General features: G+C 33.5%; 1 protein-coding gene across 2 annotated transcripts in view; it reads left to right on the top strand.

Annotated features, from left to right (window-relative positions):
• Positions 1 to 19,680, top strand: part of LOC115424728 (heparan sulfate glucosamine 3-O-sulfotransferase 4-like) — a 403,629-nt gene that overhangs the window by 380,767 nt on the left and 3,182 nt on the right. Inside the window, exon 2 of one of the 2 annotated variants that reach the window (XM_030142132.1) lies at positions 16,959 to 17,675. In XM_030142132.1, coding sequence (XP_029997992.1) covers positions 16,959 to 17,613 — 655 coding nt within the window. In that variant the 3' untranslated portion in view covers positions 17,614 to 17,675. The remainder of the gene's footprint in view (positions 1 to 16,958; positions 17,676 to 19,680) is intronic. The other variant, XM_030142133.1, reaches the window with a different exon arrangement.

Consider the following 19,680-nt stretch of genomic DNA (forward strand, 5'->3'; position numbering starts at 1 on the left):
AAAATACGTGATTTATAATAAAACATGCAAATTATAGAGGATAGTAATAAATAATAAACAAATCATCGCATTTGTGATTTAATGGAAAAACCGACATTACGCACTTCTGTTTTTTTGACATTTAGTAAATATCTGTAAAGTTTTGCGCACATGTCCGATGGAAAAGTAACTATTGATTCACCAGCTCACCAGTTGTTTTTACATTCATTTATCTTTTTCTTCTGTTTTCTCTGTTTCGATATAATACCCTTTGAATTTACTGCGTTTTCATAAACATATACATTAAATATAGGACATTAAATACAGGAAAATACATGATTTATAGTGAAAAATGCAAAATATAGAGGACAGTAATAAATAATAAATGAACAAATCATTGCATTTTTGATTTAATAGAAAAACCAACATTATGCACTTCTATTTTGTCAAAATTTAATACATTTCAGTAAAGTTTTGTGCAGATGTCTAATAGAAAAGAAACTATTGATTCACCAGTTCACCAGTTGTTTTTACATTCATTTATGTTTTTCTTCTGTTTTCTCTGTTTTGATATAATAACCTTTGAATTTACTGAGTTTTCATGAACATATACATTAAATATAGGACATTAAATACAGGAAAATACATGATTTATAGTGAAAAATGCAAAATACAGAGGACAGTCATAAATAATAACTAAACAAATCATTGCATTTGTGATTTAATGGAAAAACCAACATTACTCACTTCTGTTTTGTCAACATTTAGTAAATATCGGTAAAGTTTTGTGCAGATGTCCAGTGGAAAAGTAACTATTGATTCACCAGTTGTTTTTACATTCATTTATCTTTTTCTTCTGTTTTCTGTGTTTCCATATAATAACCTTTGAATTTACTGAGTTTTCATGAACATATACATTAAATATAGGACATTAAATACAGGAAAATACATGATTTATCGTGAAAAATGCAAAATATAGAGGATAGTAATAAATAATAAATGAACAAATCATTGCATTTGTGATTTAATGGAAAAACCAACATTACGCACTTCTGTTATTTCGACATTTAGTAAATATCGGTAAAGTTTTGCGCAGATGTCTAATAGAAAAGTGACTATTGATTCACCAGTTGCTTTTACATTCATTTATCTTTTTCTTCTGTTTTCTCTGTTTTGATATAACAACCTTTGAATTTACTGAGTTTTCATGAACATATACATTAAATATAGAACATTAAATACAGAAAAATACATGATTTATTGTGAAAAATGCAAAATATAGAGGACAGTAATAAATAATAAATGAACAAATCATTGCATTTGTGATTTAATGGAAAAACCAACATTACGCACTTCTGTTATTTCGACATTTAGTAAATATCGGTAAAGTTTTGCGCAGATGTCTAATAGAAAAGTGACTATTGATTCACCCGTTGTTTTTACATTCATTTATCTTTTTCTTCTGTTTTCTCTGTTTTGATATAATAACCTTTGAATTTACTTTCATGAACATATACATTAAATATAGGACATTAAATACAGGAAAATACATGATTTATAGTGAAAAATGCAAAATACAGAGGACAGTCATAAATAATAAATAAACAAATCATCACATTTGTGATTTAATGGGAAAACCAACATTACGCACTTCTATTTTGTCGACATTTAGTAAATATCGGTAAAGTTTTGTGCAGATGTCCGATGGAAAAGTAACTATTGATTCACCAGTTGTTTTTACATTCATTTATCTTTTTCTTCTGTTTTCTGTGTTTCCATATAATAACCTTTGAATTTACTGACTTTTCATGAACATATACATTAAATATAGGACATTAAATACAGGAAAATACATGATTTATAGTGAAAAATGCAAAATATAGAGGATAGTAATAAATAATAACTAAACAAATCATCACATTTGTGATTTAATGGAAAAACCAACATTACTCACTTCTGTTTTTTGACATTTAGTAAATATCGGTAAAGTTTGGCGCAGATGTCCAGTGGAAAAGTAACTATTGATTCACCAGTTCACCAGTTGCTTTTACATTCATTTATCTTTTTCTTCTGTTTTCTCTGTTTTGATATAACAACCTTTGAATTTACTGAGTTTTCATGAACATATACATTAAATATAGGACATTAAATACAGAAAAATACATGATTTATTGTGAAAAATGCAAAATATAGAGGACAGTAATAAATAATAAATGAACAAATCATCACATTTGTGATTTAATGGAAAAACCAACATTACTCACTTCTGTTATTTCGACATTTAGTAAATATCGGTAAAGTTTTGCGCAGATGTCTAATAGAAAAGTGACTATTGATTCACCCGTTGTTTTTACATTCATTTATGTTTTTCTTCTGTTTTCTCTGTTTTGATATAATAACCTTTGAATTTACTTTCATGAACATATACATTAAATATAGGACATTAAATACAGGAAAATACATGATTTATAGTGAAAAATGCAAAATACAGAGGACAGTCATAAATAATAAATAAACAAATCATCACATTTGTGATTTAATGGAAAAACCGACATTACGCACTTCTATTTTTTTGACATTTAGTAAATATCGGTAAAGTTTTTCACAGATGTCTAGTGGAAATGCAACTACTCTCCTCACTGGATCTGTCACTGTCTTGTAATTTGTCCGAAAATTACAAAAAAATAGCCACTTCCCTGATAAAGGGTTAAGAAAGGTTAAATATCAAGAAAAAATATTTTGGGAAGTGCCATAAAAGTACCACTGGGTCTTTCTGGGTTAAAATGTGAGTTTTGGATGTTCAACTGTAAATAGTTTGTGCAGTAAACTCTGCCTTGTAGTCCAAGAATAACCAGGAAAACCTACAGTGGCATTAAGTCCGTCTCCTAAGAGCGGATCTGGTGGATAGCTTCAGGGAAAACCCACCTATCACCACGTTCAGGTTGGGAAGGTCACATTGAGGTTGAGAAAAACAAAAACAAACCCATCAGGATTCTAACTTCTCACCATTACTTGAGCCTGATTTGATCACTGAGAATGGCAGTGCACTCTATTTGTTTTCCTCCTAAAAGTTGCACCTTCACCGTGACAAAACAATGCCTCCCACTCCATAACAGTCCGGCTAGGACCCCTTGCTCTGGCCTGTAGGCTTGTTTTTATGTGTGCCAAACATGTACGCATCACTCGCTGAGAGCAGAGTGAAAAATGACTCATTTGACCGACTGTTTTTTTTTTTTTTTTTTTTTTTGCCTCTTTCCTCAGTAAATCTTTGTTCTTTGTGCAGTTGTAATCACAAACATGTCACTCACTGTGAAATAATAGGATTATTCATTTAAAACTGACCACACTACCTCTCATTTGAAATGTCTCCACTGACGGTTGTTGATGAATAGCTGCTTTACTCCCTCGATTGATATTTGCAATCAAGCCTCGGTATAACAACTGTGTACGATTACTGTCCACGTCCGTTTGTGCTGAAAAAGAAAAGAATGGAATTATTGTATTTGGAGAGAAATGATCAGACACAACTGATAATCAAGAGATTCGACGTGGATAAATATACGACTGGAACATAAGGTGATGAAGTAAATATAAGCAGGGTACGATTTGTTGGGGGTGGGGGTGGGGGAGATCAACCCCCCCTCTGGATTTTACATCCCTACTTCTACTCAAAGAATTTAATCCTCGGTGGGGGTGGGGCAACCAATCAATGTAAATAACAGCAGGTTGTGACAGTTTTCTTCCACCTATATATAACATTCAACTGAACCAAACTGTCGGCAGTCTCAGAATTCGCAAACATCCCCATGCACTCGGACACCATAAAGTGGGGGTAAATGAGACAAATTTGGGGGGCCCATAGAGCAGTGGAGGGGGTCCAGTGGATACAGGTTAGAAGTTGTGAAAATTTTGCGTGACATCTGCCGTATAACAGAGGAATAGAACCCAAGAGTTGGATGTTGACAGTATGTAAAATTCCACGCCAGCATTACAGTAGTTACATTAGTTATGGACCGCACCCCCACGTACATACAATTTTGAAAAGGAATTACCAATTTGTTAGACATGTTTCTGTTATTAATTTTGTTTGTTCAAAAATAATAATATTTGAGCATTGAGACCCAATGTATCAAATATGATACAAAATTCAGGAGCAATCAACCAATGTAAATAACAGCAGGTTGTAACAGTTTTCTTCCACCTATATCCTACATTACTGGCACCAGCGTTCACCTGAACCGAACTGTCGGCAGTCTCAGAATTTGCGAACGTCCCCATGCACTGGAGCACCGTACATGGGACAAATTCAGGGGGCCCATAGAGCAGTGGAGGGGGTCCAGTGGATACAGGTTAGAATTTGTGAAAATTTTGTCCAAGATCCGCTGTATAATAGAGGAATAGAACCCAAGAGTTGGACGTTGAAAGTACGTAAAGTTTCACTTTCGTTTCACGCCAGCATTACAGTAGTTACGTTAGTTATGGACCGCACCCCCACGCACATAAAATTTTGAAAAAGAATTACCAATTTGTTAGACGTGTTTCTGTTATGTTATGTTTTGGTTTGTTCAAAAATAATAATATTTGAGCATTGAGACCCGATGTATCAAAAATGATACTAAATTTGGGAGCAACCAACCAATGTAAATAACAGCAGGTTGTAACAGTTTTCTTCCACCTATATCCTACATTACTGGCACCAGCGTTCACCTGAACCGAACTGTCGGCAGTCTCAGAATTTGCGAACGTCCCCATGCACTGGAGCACCGTACATGGGACAAATTCAGGGGGCCCATAGAGCAGTGGAGGGGGTCCAGTGGATACAGGTTAGAATTTGTGAAAATTTTGTCCAAGATCCGCTGTATAATAGAGGAATAGAACCCAAGAGTTGGACGTTGAAAGTACGTAAAGTTTCACTTTCGTTTCACGCCAGCATTACAGTAGTTACGTTAGTTATGGACCGCACCCCCACGCACATACAATTTTGAAAAAGAATTACCAATTTGTTAGACGTGTTTCTGTTATGTTATGTTTTGGTTTGTTCAAAAATAATAATATTTGAGCATTGAGACCCGATGTATCAAAAATGATACTAAATTTGGGAGCAACCAACCAATGTAAATAACAGCAGGTTGTGACAGTTTTCTTCCACCTATATCCTACATTACTGGCACCAACGTTCACCTGAACCGAACTGTCGGCAGTCTCAGGATTTGCGAACGTCCCCATGCACTCGGACACTGTAAAGTGGGGGTAAATGAGACAAATTCGGGGGGCCCATAGAGCAGTGGAGGGGGTCCAGTGGATACAAGTTAGAATTTGTGAAAATTTCGTGTAAGATCCACTGTATAATAGAGGAATAGAACCCAAGAGTTGGACGTTAAAAGTATGTAAACTTTCATGTTCGTTTTACGCCACTTACGTTAGTTATGGACCGCACTCCTACGCACATACAATTTTGAAAAAGAATTACCAATTTGTTAGACATGTTTCTGTTATATTATGTTTTCGTTTGTTCAAAAATAATAATATTTGAGCATTGAGACCCGATGTATCAAAAATGATACTAAATTTGGGAGCAACCAACCAATGTAAATAACAGCAGGTTGTGACAGTTTTCTTCCACCTATATCCTACATTACTGGCACCAACGTTCACCTGAACCGAACTGTCGGCAGTCTCAGGATTTGCGAACGTCCCCATGCACTGGGACACTGTAAAGTGGGGGTAAATGAGACAAATTCAGGGGGGGCATAGAGCAGTGGAGGGGGTCCAGTGGATACAAGTTAGAATTTGTGAAAATTTCGTGTAAGATCCATTGTACAATAGATGAATAGAACCCAAGAGTTGGATGTTGAAAGTACGTAAAGTTTCACTTTCGTTTCATGGCAGCATTAGTTACGTTAGTTATGGACTGTACCCCCATGTACATGCAATTTTGAAAAGGAATTACCAATTTGCTAGACATGTTTCTGTTATATTATAAAAAAAATGATAATATCCAAGCATTGAGACCTGATGTATCAAATATGATACAAAACTGGGGGGCAACCAACCAACTGAAATATTGGCACTAACGTTCACCTGGAACCCCACCACCCCACCCCACCCGTGTTTTTTTTTGACAAATCGTACCCTGAATAAAAGTAACTAAAATTTCTGCGTTGAAAAGACAACAATCAAACCCATGAGTCACATCAATCATCACAATCATTCAGTCTTTACATACTCAATTTATAATTCGCAATCAGAAAATGAAGAAAACGACTCATTTCATTATTCATATACAAATCGAAAATCAAAAAAATAGTCGTTTTTCATTCTTTTGATTGTATGCACAAAAAAATTGGAAATAAGCAGACGGACTAAATGTTGGGTTTCTGTCAACATGAAATTTTGACAAAAATTTTGGAATTTTCGGTCAATGATTGAATGGTTCAGGCTTTGCAGGGTTAAAGGGACAGCACACTATTACAAAGTTACAAAAATTCTAAAATAAAACACATTAAAAACAGGCAAATGACAACAGACACATACAACAAAATCCAGCTTAGTCTGGTTCAATCAGGTTCAGGTCTAAAGACACAGATTTTACTGTAAACATCTTTGGAATATATCTACGAGGGGGTGTGGCTTCAGCATTCAAAGGCCACACCCCTGGAATCTTGGCACGGCAACACTTTCGACAACAATTTATACAGTCGCTATTAAAAAAAAAATCATTTAAATATGTCAGTTTAGTTAATACCATTTATTTCTGCTTCCCACAATTGCCTGTATGGTCTCATGTCAAAGCCTTTTCACAGTCAAATGTACTTAGATTGAATTTACAACGTAATAAAACACGTCCTCTTGGAGTCATAAATACTCTGTCGTGCCACTCTTGGTTACTCCATTAACATTAATTGTAAGACGCTTATTTAAATCACACCTCGGTATGCTTATTGTATTTATTTTGTTTTATTTATTGGTATATCAGTAGTCTATCCACAACGTTTGTTCGCTCCGTCTCCAAAATTCACTCTCGGAGGACTCAGGAGCTTATTATGAGTGGACTCCTTTAGAATAATTGATTGTATTTGACATGACATGGAGGAAGCTTCTGTGAATTGATACTGTGCTGCAGAGTTGTGATCAATCCAAATGAGAGACTGAGGGAGCTTTTATTTCTCTGCCAGAGTTTATTAGAAACAACTGAGCTTCTCTAGAGCAGGGGTGTCAAACATGCGGCCCGGGGGCCAAATGCGGCCCACCAAAGGGTCCAAATCCGGCCCGCAAGATGAATCAGCAAAAATTACACTTAAGATATTAACAATTAAGGATGTCGTAGTCGTTTTTGTTCAGGTTCCACGTACAGACCAATGTGATCTCAACTAGAATAATAGCATAATAACCTATAAATACATTTTCTTAGTTTAATGTGAAAAACATAATATTACATCACATCTATAAAAAAGTAAGGACAACTCCAATTTTTTTCTCTTTGTTTTAGTGTAAGAACTTACATTAACCCTTTCATGCACGAATTATGAGAACCTTAATCAAGATTTTTTTCCTGAGTGTTTTTATTCTTCTTTAGGCATGAAAAAAACAATGCAATTGAAAATTTTCTTATGAAAAATAAATAAATAAACAAAAAAATAAAGTTAAAAAAAGACATACTACTACTATTAATAATAATAATAATAATAATAATAATAATAATAATAATAATAATAATAATTATTATTATTATTATTATTATCTTATGAACCTATTTTACATTAAGTTGCAAAAATGTCCATTCAGCTGGACACCTTGCATTTAATTTTTGAAACAAAGAAGCAAGTATTTACAGATACATTATGTGAAAACGGACGGGGGGGGGGGGGGGGGGGGGCTTGTAGTTCTGGGGGTGAGAGGATGTTCAGGGGAGATCTACACAATGTTACCAATTCATGTCAGAAAAGATATGTAGTGTCTTAAAACTTTAATAAACATATGTGCAAAAACAAACAAACAAACAAAAAAATCCATGAATATATAAGAGATCAGCTGTAGAATAGCTGTCCACTGTAGTGACCAGTATACATGAAAGCGTTAAATGATGAAAATATTAACATTTACAAACTATCCTTTAACAATAAAATGCGAAAAACCTGAAATTTTGAAAGTGAAATTTTACTTATTAATTATTCTTACTGTTTTTAAATATTTTGTGCCTTTGTAGATCCAATCTGTAATATGCATGGATAAATGGTAAGTTGAGGTGTAGTATTGTTAAAATTGTACTTATTTTTCTCAAGAAATTTCTGTTTTTTTTTTTTTTTTCAGGTTCACATCTTTTTTGTTTGGATAGTTTTCAAATGTACATATTTTTATAATTTAATTTTGATTACACTAAAACAAAGAGGGAAAATTTGGAGTCGTCATTATTTACAGGTTATTATGCTATTGTTTTACTGGTCTGGCCCACTTGAGATCAATTTGTACTGAATGTGGCCCCTGAACTAAAATGAGTTTGACTTTCTCAAAAAAAAAAAAAAAAAAAAACTCCCAAAAAGACAAAACAAAAATGCTTTATTGCTTTATTTTGACTTTGTTTTCTAGTAGTGGAATGAACCACAGTACATTTACTATGTTACAAGTGCAAACCAAAAACAAATAATAAAAAAAAGACATTTTCAATCAAAGAAATAAGGTGTTCAAATACAATTTTTTTGGATCTTACATATTTTTTGCATTTGTCTTATTTTGTTACTTTTAAATATATTTCTGATTATTTTATTGAATATTTTACCAGTTAAATTACCCCAAATTTCTTTATTTGACTTTGTTTTCTAGTAGTGGAATGAACCACAGTACATTTACTATGCTACAAGTACAAACCAAAAACCAATATTTTCAATAAAAAAAAAAAAAAAAAAAATCTATCAAAGAAAAAGTGTTCAAATGCAATTTTTTGGATCTTAAATATTTTTTGCATATGTCTTATTTTGTTACTTTTACTTATATTTCTGGTTATTTTATTGAATAGTTTACCAGTTAAATCACCCAAACTTGCTTTATTTGACTTTGTTTTCTAATAGTGGAATGAACCACAGTACATTTACTATGCTACAAGTACAAACCAAAAACAAATATTTTCAATAAAAAGAAAAAAAAAAAGTGTTCAAATGCAGTTTTTTGGATCTTAAATATTTTTTGCATTGTTCTTATTTTGTTACTTTTAATTATATTTCTGATTATTTTATTGAATATTTAACCATTTAAATTACCCCAAATTGCTTTATTTGACTGAAGGAACACCAGTACATTTACTATGCTACAAGTACAAACAAAAAAAACAACATTTTCAATCCCCCCCCCCCCCCCAAAAAAAAAAAAATTCAATCAAAGAAAAAAGCGTTCAAATGCAATTTTTTGGATCTTAAATATATATATTTTTTTGCATTCAAACACTTTTTTTCTTTGACTGGAAAGGGTTTTTTTTATTGCATTTTTTTAAAAATTGAAAATATTTTTTTTATGGTGAGAGCAATAAAGAAACAAATCTACCTTCATAAAAAATAGGTTCAGTAAAAAAAAATTCAATCGCATTTTTTTTTCATGCCTACGGAGGAATGAAAACACTCAGGAAAAAATCTCAACTGAGGTTCTCAGAATTCATGCATGAAAGGGTTAAAGGCCTGGGCATGTTCCAGGGTACTTTTGTTGGAGGTGTTCTAGGCACACAGAGTTGTGATTATCTACAAAGATTAGCTTGTGTCTTAACAGACGCGAAATTTGCTCTCATTTGGTGTACTGCACGCACAGAATGATGAATCAACCTTTAGAGACAAGTGGGCTCCTTCCACATCTAAATTTGCTGTGGAGTGGGTGTGAAATGGATTTCCTGTGCAACTTATAGTACAAGACCTCAAAAGAACCAGAGAAAAGTACTTCTGAAGGTTGATTTTTCCCCGAGATTATTAAATCATCGGACTCAGATCATGTTTTATCCACAATGATAGAAATGATTGGTGTTTATATGTATTTTATTTAGCCTGTTTTCATTCTTAGCCCATAAAGACTCAAACAGCTACTGATGACCAAAACCTTCTACTGATATAAACTGTTTAATAACTGTTCATCCACTAATCCTATTAATAGGATAGCAGAGAAGGCAGGTAAGGGTGAGAATGACCCCCGCCTTAGCTGGATGTGGACATTTATGTAAAAATGTGCTTTTATGTCAAATATTGGAGTATAGATTTAATTTATTACTATTTTGATTTTATATACCTAATATTTGGAACCAATATTCACTTTTTAAGGGCTGTGAAAATGTTTGTTAAGCATCTTTGTGTTATTTATGCAATAAATTATATACATTTTTCAAATTGGATTTTATATATTTTTTTCAGTTTTTTGTCCTTTTGTGTTCATATAGTAGGTTAAAGTGAAAAAACAATAGGCAGATGAGGTAGATGAAGTTGTGCTGAAAAAAAAGATACTAAACATGGGTATAGTAAACATTTCTGTATATAGTATATAAAGGCAAAATCAAAAGTACTCAAAACAGCCAAAAGAGGCTTAGACTCCTAATGATATATGGGTTAATGATATATTTTACTGATAAAGTCACCTTTTCTTCAGGTTTTTTTTTTTTTGTTTGTTTCTGATACAAAAACCTTTGAATCTACTGCATGATCTACATGATCAGTGAATTAAATATAGGAAAATACATGAGTTACACTAAAAAAAAATCTAACTACAGAGGATAATATTACAATAAATAATGATAAATCACTTAACCCTTTATCAGGTGCTCATAGAAATTATCTGAAATTCAGAATTTCATCCTTAGTGTGTTATTAGAGGACATAAAAAGACTATTGTGAAATTACAAAAAAAAAAAAAAATATATTATGTAGAAAATCAAAGGTTAATAAAGTTACCATATTTGGTAGAATATTTGGTGTATGTTGACACCTGTCAGTGAAGTTACCATATTTGGTTCCTTGCCCGTATGTGGCAAAAAACAAACAAACAAACAAACAAATACATATGTATATATATATATATATATATATATATATATATATATATATATATATATATATTTATATTTATTTATTTATTTATTTATATAAAGAAAAAAAACATAAGGTAAAAGGAACATGTATTTTATTACATTAGAACATCGTTTTTTTATGATTTTTTTTTTTTTTGGTCATGTAGAAAATCAAGGTCAGTGAAGTTACCATATTTGGTTCCCTGCCTGTATGTGGCAAAAAAACAAACAAAAAAATACAATCAGCATATATAAAAACAGATGTAAGGTGAAAGGAACATTAGAACATCGCTTTTTTTAAATGATTTTTTTTTCTTTTTTTATTGTCATTTTAGAAAATCAAGGTCAATGAAGTTACCATATTTGGTTTCCTGCCTGTATGTGGCAAAAAAACAAACAAACAAACAAACAAACAAACAAACTAAATACAAGAAGTATATAGAAAAAACAAGAAAAACACATGTAAGGTGACAGGAACATGTATTTTAGAACATTAGAACATCATTTTTTTTATGTTTTTAAAAATGTTTTATTGTCATATAGAAAATCAAGGTCAGTGAAGTTACCATATTTGGTTCCTTACCCATAAGTGGCAAAAAAAAACAAAAAAAACAAATCCAAGAGGTAAATATGAAAAAAAAAAACACAAGAAAAACACATGTAAGGTGAAAGGAACATGTATTTTAGAACATTAGATCAACATAAGCGCTAACCAAAAATAGTCACCTACTCGACAAAGGGTGAACCCGACTGAAGCACCTTTGCTTTTGCGCTTCTGCTTTTTTTTTTTTTTTTTATGTAAATAAAACCGCAGCCATGTGTTGAAATGCAAAACACAAACGTCACATGACCTGCTCTGGGTCTGTAGCAGTAAACAGCAGATGGTAAACAGTGACTCTTAAGCGCGATGCATTTTATTTACCAACCCACCTGAATGACCTGTGTGGAACGGAGTTACCGATCAGCTGAGCGGTGAAGAAAAAAAAAAAAAAAAAAAAGCCAGACTTAACAGTTTTGCTCTTGTTTACTCTGGTTCCACTACGCTGCAAGGCCAGAGGAGTCGTTTGCTACGCATGAAGAAATTACTGTGTTTATCAGCTTTTTTGATTTCCATCCCGCCTCGCCTCGCCACGCCGTCCCACTGACATTTTAGACGTACATGATCCATGACTGATTTCCAATCAAAACGGAGCCTGGCTAACATAGCATCGTATTTGAGCTGTGCAATCTCCATTGTTTTATAATTAAATATAGGCTGATTACCATTGAGCCCGACGAGGACAATAGCTTATAATGTGGCGCTCCTTCCAAAAGGTAACCTTGAGCGTTGTACATCTGTCCTATCAATTGGACATGCTCCAAAGATGCACAGCACATTAGCAGCGAGACGCCGACGCTCACCAGCGTACAGTAGAAGATGGGCGGTGTCAAGGTGATGGGCTCAGTTAGATTTCAATGTTTGTTTTGTTTTTTTTATATCTAGACATGGTGATGCTTCAGACCATAGAACAGAACAGAATAGAATACAACAGAATAGAATACAGCAAAGTAGAATAGAATAGAACAAAATAGAACCGAATAGAATACAGCATAACAGACTAGAAACAAAATAAAGTAGAATAGAACAGAATAGAATAGAACAGGATAGAATAGAACAAAATAGAGTAGAAAAGAACAGAATAGAATAGAACAGAATAGAGTAGAATAGAAAAGAATAGAAAACAACAAAACAGAATAGAACAAAATAAAGCAGAATAGAACAGAATAGAGTAAAACAGAACTGAATACAATAGAACAGAATAAAAAAAAAAAAAAAAAGAACAGAATAGAACAAAACAGAATAGAACAAAATAAAGTAGAGGAGAACAGAACAAAGTAGAACAGAATAGAGTAAAATAGAACAGAATAGAATAGAACAGGATAGAATAGAACGAAATAGAATGTAACACAATAAAAAAAAAGAGTAGAATAGAACAAAATAGAATATAACAGAATCGAAAACAACAAAACAGAATTGAACAAAATAGAGTAGAATAGAATAGAACAGAATAGAACAGAAAAGAGTAAAATAGAACAGGATAGAATAGAACAAAATAGAGTGCAACAGAATTAAAAAAACAAAACAAAATAGAATAGAACAAAATAGAATAGAACAGAAGGGGAAACCACAAAATAGAATATAACAGAATAAAAAAAAAAAAGAAAATAGAATCGAATCGAACAAAATAGAATAGAACACAATAGAACAGGATAGAAAACAACCAATTAGAATAGAACAAAATAGAGTAGAAAAGAACAGAACAGAATAGAATAGAACAGAATAGAGTAGAATAGAAAAGAATAGAAAACAACAAAACAGAATAGAACAAAATAAAGCGGAATAGAACAGAACTGAATAGAACAGAATAGAGTAAAACAGAACTGAATAGAATAGAACAGAATAAAAAAACAAAAAAGAATAGAAGAGAACAAAATAAAGTAGAAGAGAACAGAACAAAGTAGAACAGAATAGCGTAAAATAGAACAGAATAGAATAGAACAGGATAGAATAGAATAGAAAAAACAGAACAGAATAAAATAGAACAAAATACAACAGAATAGAAAAGAAAAAAATAGAGCAGGATGGAATAGAGCAGAATAGAACAGAATAGAGTAGAATTGAACAGAATAAAACAAAATAGAATAGAACAAAATAAAATAGAACAGAACTGAATAGAACACAATAGAATAGAACACAATAGAATAGAATAGAATATGCTTTATTGTCATTGTAGAACATGCAGTAGAATATGGGTTGTTTCAAGGTGATTCCCTCAGTTATATTTCACTGTTTTTTTTTTGTTTTTTTTCTGTATCCAGACGTGGTGATGCTTCAGACCACCTACTGTACTTTGGAGCCGGGTTAAATAGCAGGCAGAGGTGAAATCCTTGGAAGGTTACAAAAATCTTTAGCCCATTCATTACTCAGAGGAAGGAAGTGAGGAAAGTGACGGAATATGATGAAAATTAATACTCTTTCTACTCACTGTGCTATGTGTAGATATGTTTAATATCCCATTACAGGCCAAGAAGTAACCACAGTTCTATACTGTCAAGAGACAAACATAATCCGCAGGGAAATTACCCATCAGGAAGGCAATACTGTTACTGAGATGCAATTACCAGGCCACTTGTGAGACTTTCAGCCCTGTATCCATGGGTGCATGTGTGTGTGAGGGTGGTCGATATGTGCAGAACAGCTTCTTGTGTTTTGCAGAGTAAATTGGATTCTTTGCTGGAGAACAGTTAATTTAGAATATGTCCAAGATGCAAATGATTGATGTGACTATGTCGTTACAACTGTAGGTTTGTGGTGTGCTGGGCAGCTTAATAGAAACAAAATATCGCAGGGAGAAGGGAATAGCTTTTATCCTAGAATTATACAGAATTTTCAGCACAAATTTTATTTAGCTTCTATTCATTCTTAACCCATAAAGACCCGAACAGCTACTGGTGACCAAAACCTTCAACTGATATAAACCAGGGGTGTCAAACATGCGGGCCAGGGGCCAAGTGTGCCCCCCCCCCCACCACCAAAGGGTCCAGTTCGGCCCCTGGGATGTTTTTGCCAAGTGCAAAAATTCCACAGTCTTGAATTGAATTAAGCAAAAAAAAAAAAAAAAATTAGCTTGAATTAAGGAAAAAAAAAATTGAATTAAGCAAAAAATAAATCGTCAGTTAAGTAAAAAATCTTCAATTAAGCCAAAAACAAAATCTTCAATTAAGTAAAAAAAAAAAAAAAAAAAAAAGAAAGAAATCTTGAATTAAGCCAAAAAAAATATCTTCAATTAAGTTTAAAAAAAAATCTTGAATTAAGTAAAAGAAATATCTTCAATTAAGTTAAAAAAGAATCTTGAATTAAGTAAAAAAAAAAAAATTCTTCAATTAAGTTAAAAAAAAATCTCCAACTAAGGCCAAAACAAAAAAACAATCTTCAATTAAGTAAAAAACAATCTTGAATTAAGACCAAAAAAATTCATTGGCCAATGAATTTTTTTGGTCTTAATTCAAGATTATTTTTTACTTAATTGAAGATTTTTTTTTGGTGTAATTCAAGACTTTTTTACTTATTTGAAGATTTTTTTTTTTGGCTTAATTCAATATTTTTTGATTTTTTTTGGCTTAATTCAAGGTGTTTTTTTTACTTAATTGGAGATTTTTTTTTTTTTTTTTTACTTATGAAGATTTTTCTTTTGGCTTAATTCAAGGTTTTTTTTCTTGAAGATTTTTTGGCTTAATTCAAGGTTTTTTTTTTTTACTTAATTGAAGATTTTTTTAAAAAAATTATTTATTTTGGCTTAATTGAAGATTTTTTTTTTACTTAATTGAAGATTTTTTTTTATTTATTTGAAGATTGTTTTTGGTCTTAATTCAAGATTTTTTTTTACTTAATAGGAGATTTTTTTTTGGCTTAATTCAAGATTTTTTTCCTTAATTCAAGCAATTTTTTTTTTTTGCTTAATTCAATTCAAGACTGTGGAATTTTTACACTTGGCAAAAACATCCCAGGGGCCGAACTGGACCCTTTGGGGGGGGCCGCATGTTTGACACCCCTGACTTAACCCTTTATCAGGCGCTCACAGAAATTGTCTGAAATCCAGAATTTCAACCTTCGTGTTTTATTGGAGGACATGACATTATGTCCAAGATGCAAATGATTGATGTGACTATGTCGTTACGACTGTAGGTTTGTGGTGTGCTGGGCAGCTTAATAGAAACAAAATATCGCAGGGAGAAGGGAATAGCTTTTATCCTAGAATTATACAGAATTTTCAGCAAGACTCTGGATGGAATAATTTGGATTTTTGGCTGGTGCTGGTTGTTCATAAATTCATTTCCAGGCAAACATTCTTTTTTTTTTTGTTTGTTTGTTTTTTTTTCATTTGGGAAGAAACAGTCTGCATCCTTGGATTCTGTTTCTTTTTCCACTATACTGTAGAGCTCCTGCGCTTGTATTTGTTAGTAGTTAAATAAACGGCATGTCTCACAGAGGATTTAATGTACCAATTTAGCACTGAATCACATAGAGCCTACAAAGAAAGAAAACAACACGGATTGGAATGAACATCAGTGTAAACATTTGATAAGGATTTGCTGGAGGCAAACGCTATGCTTTATTATTGATACAAAAATAGAAACTGTAGAAACAAGACTTGCCTCTGTGCATATGATATACTTGCTCCTGCACTGCAACCGCGCTATTCTACAACTCATTCTCACAGCAGTCGAATATTTGCGGCGATGGCAAATGGCTTCCCGTTATCTACCGAGATAAATTTCACAAGACGGCGGCGGACGTTTCTATTGTACTACAAATTATCACCTTGAATCTGATAATTAATCACCGAAGCCTTCGAATGAACAGCCCCCCCTTAACCTTAAACATGGTACAAAAAGGGAAAGAAAAAGAGCTGCTTCTTGCACCCGTTGCAAGGGAAAGTGCATGTGCATAAGAAATAAAACTGTCTGCACAGAATGTGAGCCTAGCATGCATAATAAATGTATGACAAAACAATACCCCAGGCACCCCAGTATTAATGATATGCAGCGAACTCATTATTAAAGTTCCAAAACAGCTCCTGGAGTAACACAGATGGAGTCAATTAAGCAATGAGCATACTTGCTTGCCTGCCGTTTCATCTTCTTTCTTTTATCTCTCGCATATTACTCCATGGATGTAATTAGCTGTATGTTTCTCCTCACAACATAATGTCCAGTGATAATAACAGTTATTTTCACTTGTAATTTCAAATAATGTACTGCTTAATAAATGTACCAAATTTGCTTGCACTGTGTCCTTGGGTATTTTCATTTGCACTGCAAGAGGTGATGAGGATAATACTATGCTAAGCTGCTTTCTCTTTTCTTTTTTTTTTTTTTTTGTTGTTGTTGTTGTTTGTGTTCCCAGAGACCTGATGCCTTCGACGCTGGAGGGGCAGATCACCATGGAGAAGACACCCAGCTACTTTGTGACTAACCATGCCCCCAAGCGCATCCACTCTATGGCCAGGGACATCAAGCTTATTATTGTCGTGCGTAATCCTGTCACTAGAGCCATTTCAGACTATACACAAACCTTGTCCAAGAAACCCGAGATCCCGACGTTCGAGGTTTTGGCTTTTAAGAACCGGACGCTGGGTCTTATAGACGCTTCGTGGAGCGCTTTGCGTATAGGAATCTACGCTCTTCACTTGGAGACCTGGATGCAGTACTTCCCCCTATCCCAAATGCACTTTGTGAGCGGCGAGAGGCTCATCGTGGATCCGGCCGGAGAGATGGCTAAGGTGCAAGACTTTTTGGGACTCAAACGGATCGTTACGGATAAACACTTTTACTTCAATAAAACCAAGGGATTCCCGTGTCTGAAGAAACCGGAGGATAGCAGTACGCCCCGATGCCTGGGCAAGTCCAAAGGGAGAACTCACCCTAAAATAGACCCGGATGTGATTCGGCGACTGCACAAGTTCTACAAACCCTTTAACATGATGTTCTACCAAATGACTGGACAGAACTTTGAATGGGAGCTGGAGGAGGACAGTGAATCTCGTAGCTCTCAGGACTAAAGTCTAAAGACTGCGGCATGGCACAGCACAGCCACACCACCAGCCTTCTCAAATAAAAAATATTATATAGAGGGTATGCGCGTGACGTCACCGCTAGCCGAAATCGCCGAGGTTACACCCACTGAGTGGCAGAAAGAGGGAGATGAGTGACAGCGCTGGCTTCAATAGTGTCTAAACTGAAGAATAATATTTAATAATAAAAAATGGGGAAGAGTTGACGTGCGATTGATTGTACAGGGTGGGGAAGCAAAATTTACAATGAACATGTAGTTGTTTTTTCTCAGCAGGCACTACGTCAGTTGTTTTGAAACCAAACATATATTGATGTCATAATCATACCTAACACTATTATCCATACCTTTTCAGAAACTTTTGCCCATATGAGTAATCAGGAAAGCAAACGTCAAAGAGTGTGTGATTTGCTGAATGCACTCGTCACACCAAAGGAGATTTCAAAAATAGTTGGAGTGTCCATAAAGACTGTTTATAATGGAAAGAAGAGAATGACTATGAGCAAAACTGTTACGAGAAAGTCTGGAAGATACTATTAAAGAAGAATGGGAGAAGTTGTCACCTGAATATTTGAGGAACACTTGCGCAAGTTTCAGGAAGCGTGTGAAGGCAGTTATTGAGAAAGAAGGAGGACACATAGAATAAAAACATTTTCTATTATGGAAATTTTCTTGTGGCAAATAAATTCTCATGACTTTCAATAAACTAATTGGTCATACACTGTCTTTCAATCCCTGCCTCAAAATATTGTAAATTTTGCTTCCCCACCCTGTATGAACAGGTTTGAAAAGCAGTCGGAGCCATCGTTTTACAAACACCGAAAGACAAAGAAAAGAGACGTAGATGGATCCACAAATCCAGGAAACTAAACTTAGATCTGTGGATCCCGTTTGCTAAGCCGCATTATGTAATAAATTCCCATTATGTAATAAAAGTTCAAAATGTAATAAGAATGTCACGTCATCTCGTAATAAAGCTTTACTAAGAAGTAACATTAGCCAAAACAATACGTCATTTAAGGTATGATTTGACCCAAAAATAAAGCATAAATTAATGTTAGCTGACATGAAACGGTGTTGGGCCGCATTATGTAATAATTCCCATTATGTAATAAAAGTTCCAAATGTAATAAGAATGTCACGTCATCTTGTAATGAAGCCGCATTATGTAATAAACTGACGCAGTTTGTAATAAACTACCTCAATGCATTATGTAGTAAATTTTTTCGCATTATGTAGGAAGTTATTACAATTTGAGAAATTTATTACAAAATGCACTTGACACATTTTTATTTTTATCTTTAAACTGTGTGGTTAAAGTTCTGATTCCATTACCTGTAGCTCCTGTGACTAATTTCTTCTAAATTGCTCTGAAATTATATTAATTTGGATTGTTATTACATCATGAACCATGTTATTACATTTTTTAAAATAAAAACGTGTCAAGTGCATTTTGTAATAAATTTCTCAAATTGTAATAACTTACTACAAAATGTGAAAAAATTTACTACATAATGCATTGAGGTAGTTTATTACAAAATACGTCAGTTTATTACATGATGCGGCTTTATTACAAGATGACGTGACATTCTTATTACATTTTGAACTTTTATTATATAATGGGAATTCATTACATACATGTCATGTCAGGTAACATTCATTTATGCTGTATTTTTGGGTCAAATCAGACCTTAAATGATGTATTGTTTTGGCTAACATTACTTCTTAGTAAAGCTCTTGGTTTCATGATCAGATCTTTCCTGGTTTTTGTCTTCATTTTGTGATTCTGAACCTTGTGCTCCTACATGATTAGTAAACTAACTGAAACTGAGGCTAACCTAGTCAGCTTATCGGCCGATAGGCTGTAAGCTATTGTTGTCATGCGGTGTCTGTCGTCGTCTGTCGTCCGTTACAAAAATTTCTATTGTCTTCTCCAAAACTACAATTCCGATTGACTTCAAACTTCGTATACAGCTTCTTTATGATGATCTCAACAAAAGTTAGTCAAATTATTAGGATCCAGATCTGATTCTGGATTTGGTGCGACTTTGAAAAA

The sequence above is a fragment of the Sphaeramia orbicularis genome, chromosome 8 (genome assembly GCF_902148855.1).
Source record: "Sphaeramia orbicularis chromosome 8, fSphaOr1.1, whole genome shotgun sequence".
Lineage (NCBI taxonomy): Eukaryota > Metazoa > Chordata > Actinopteri > Kurtiformes > Apogonidae > Sphaeramia > Sphaeramia orbicularis.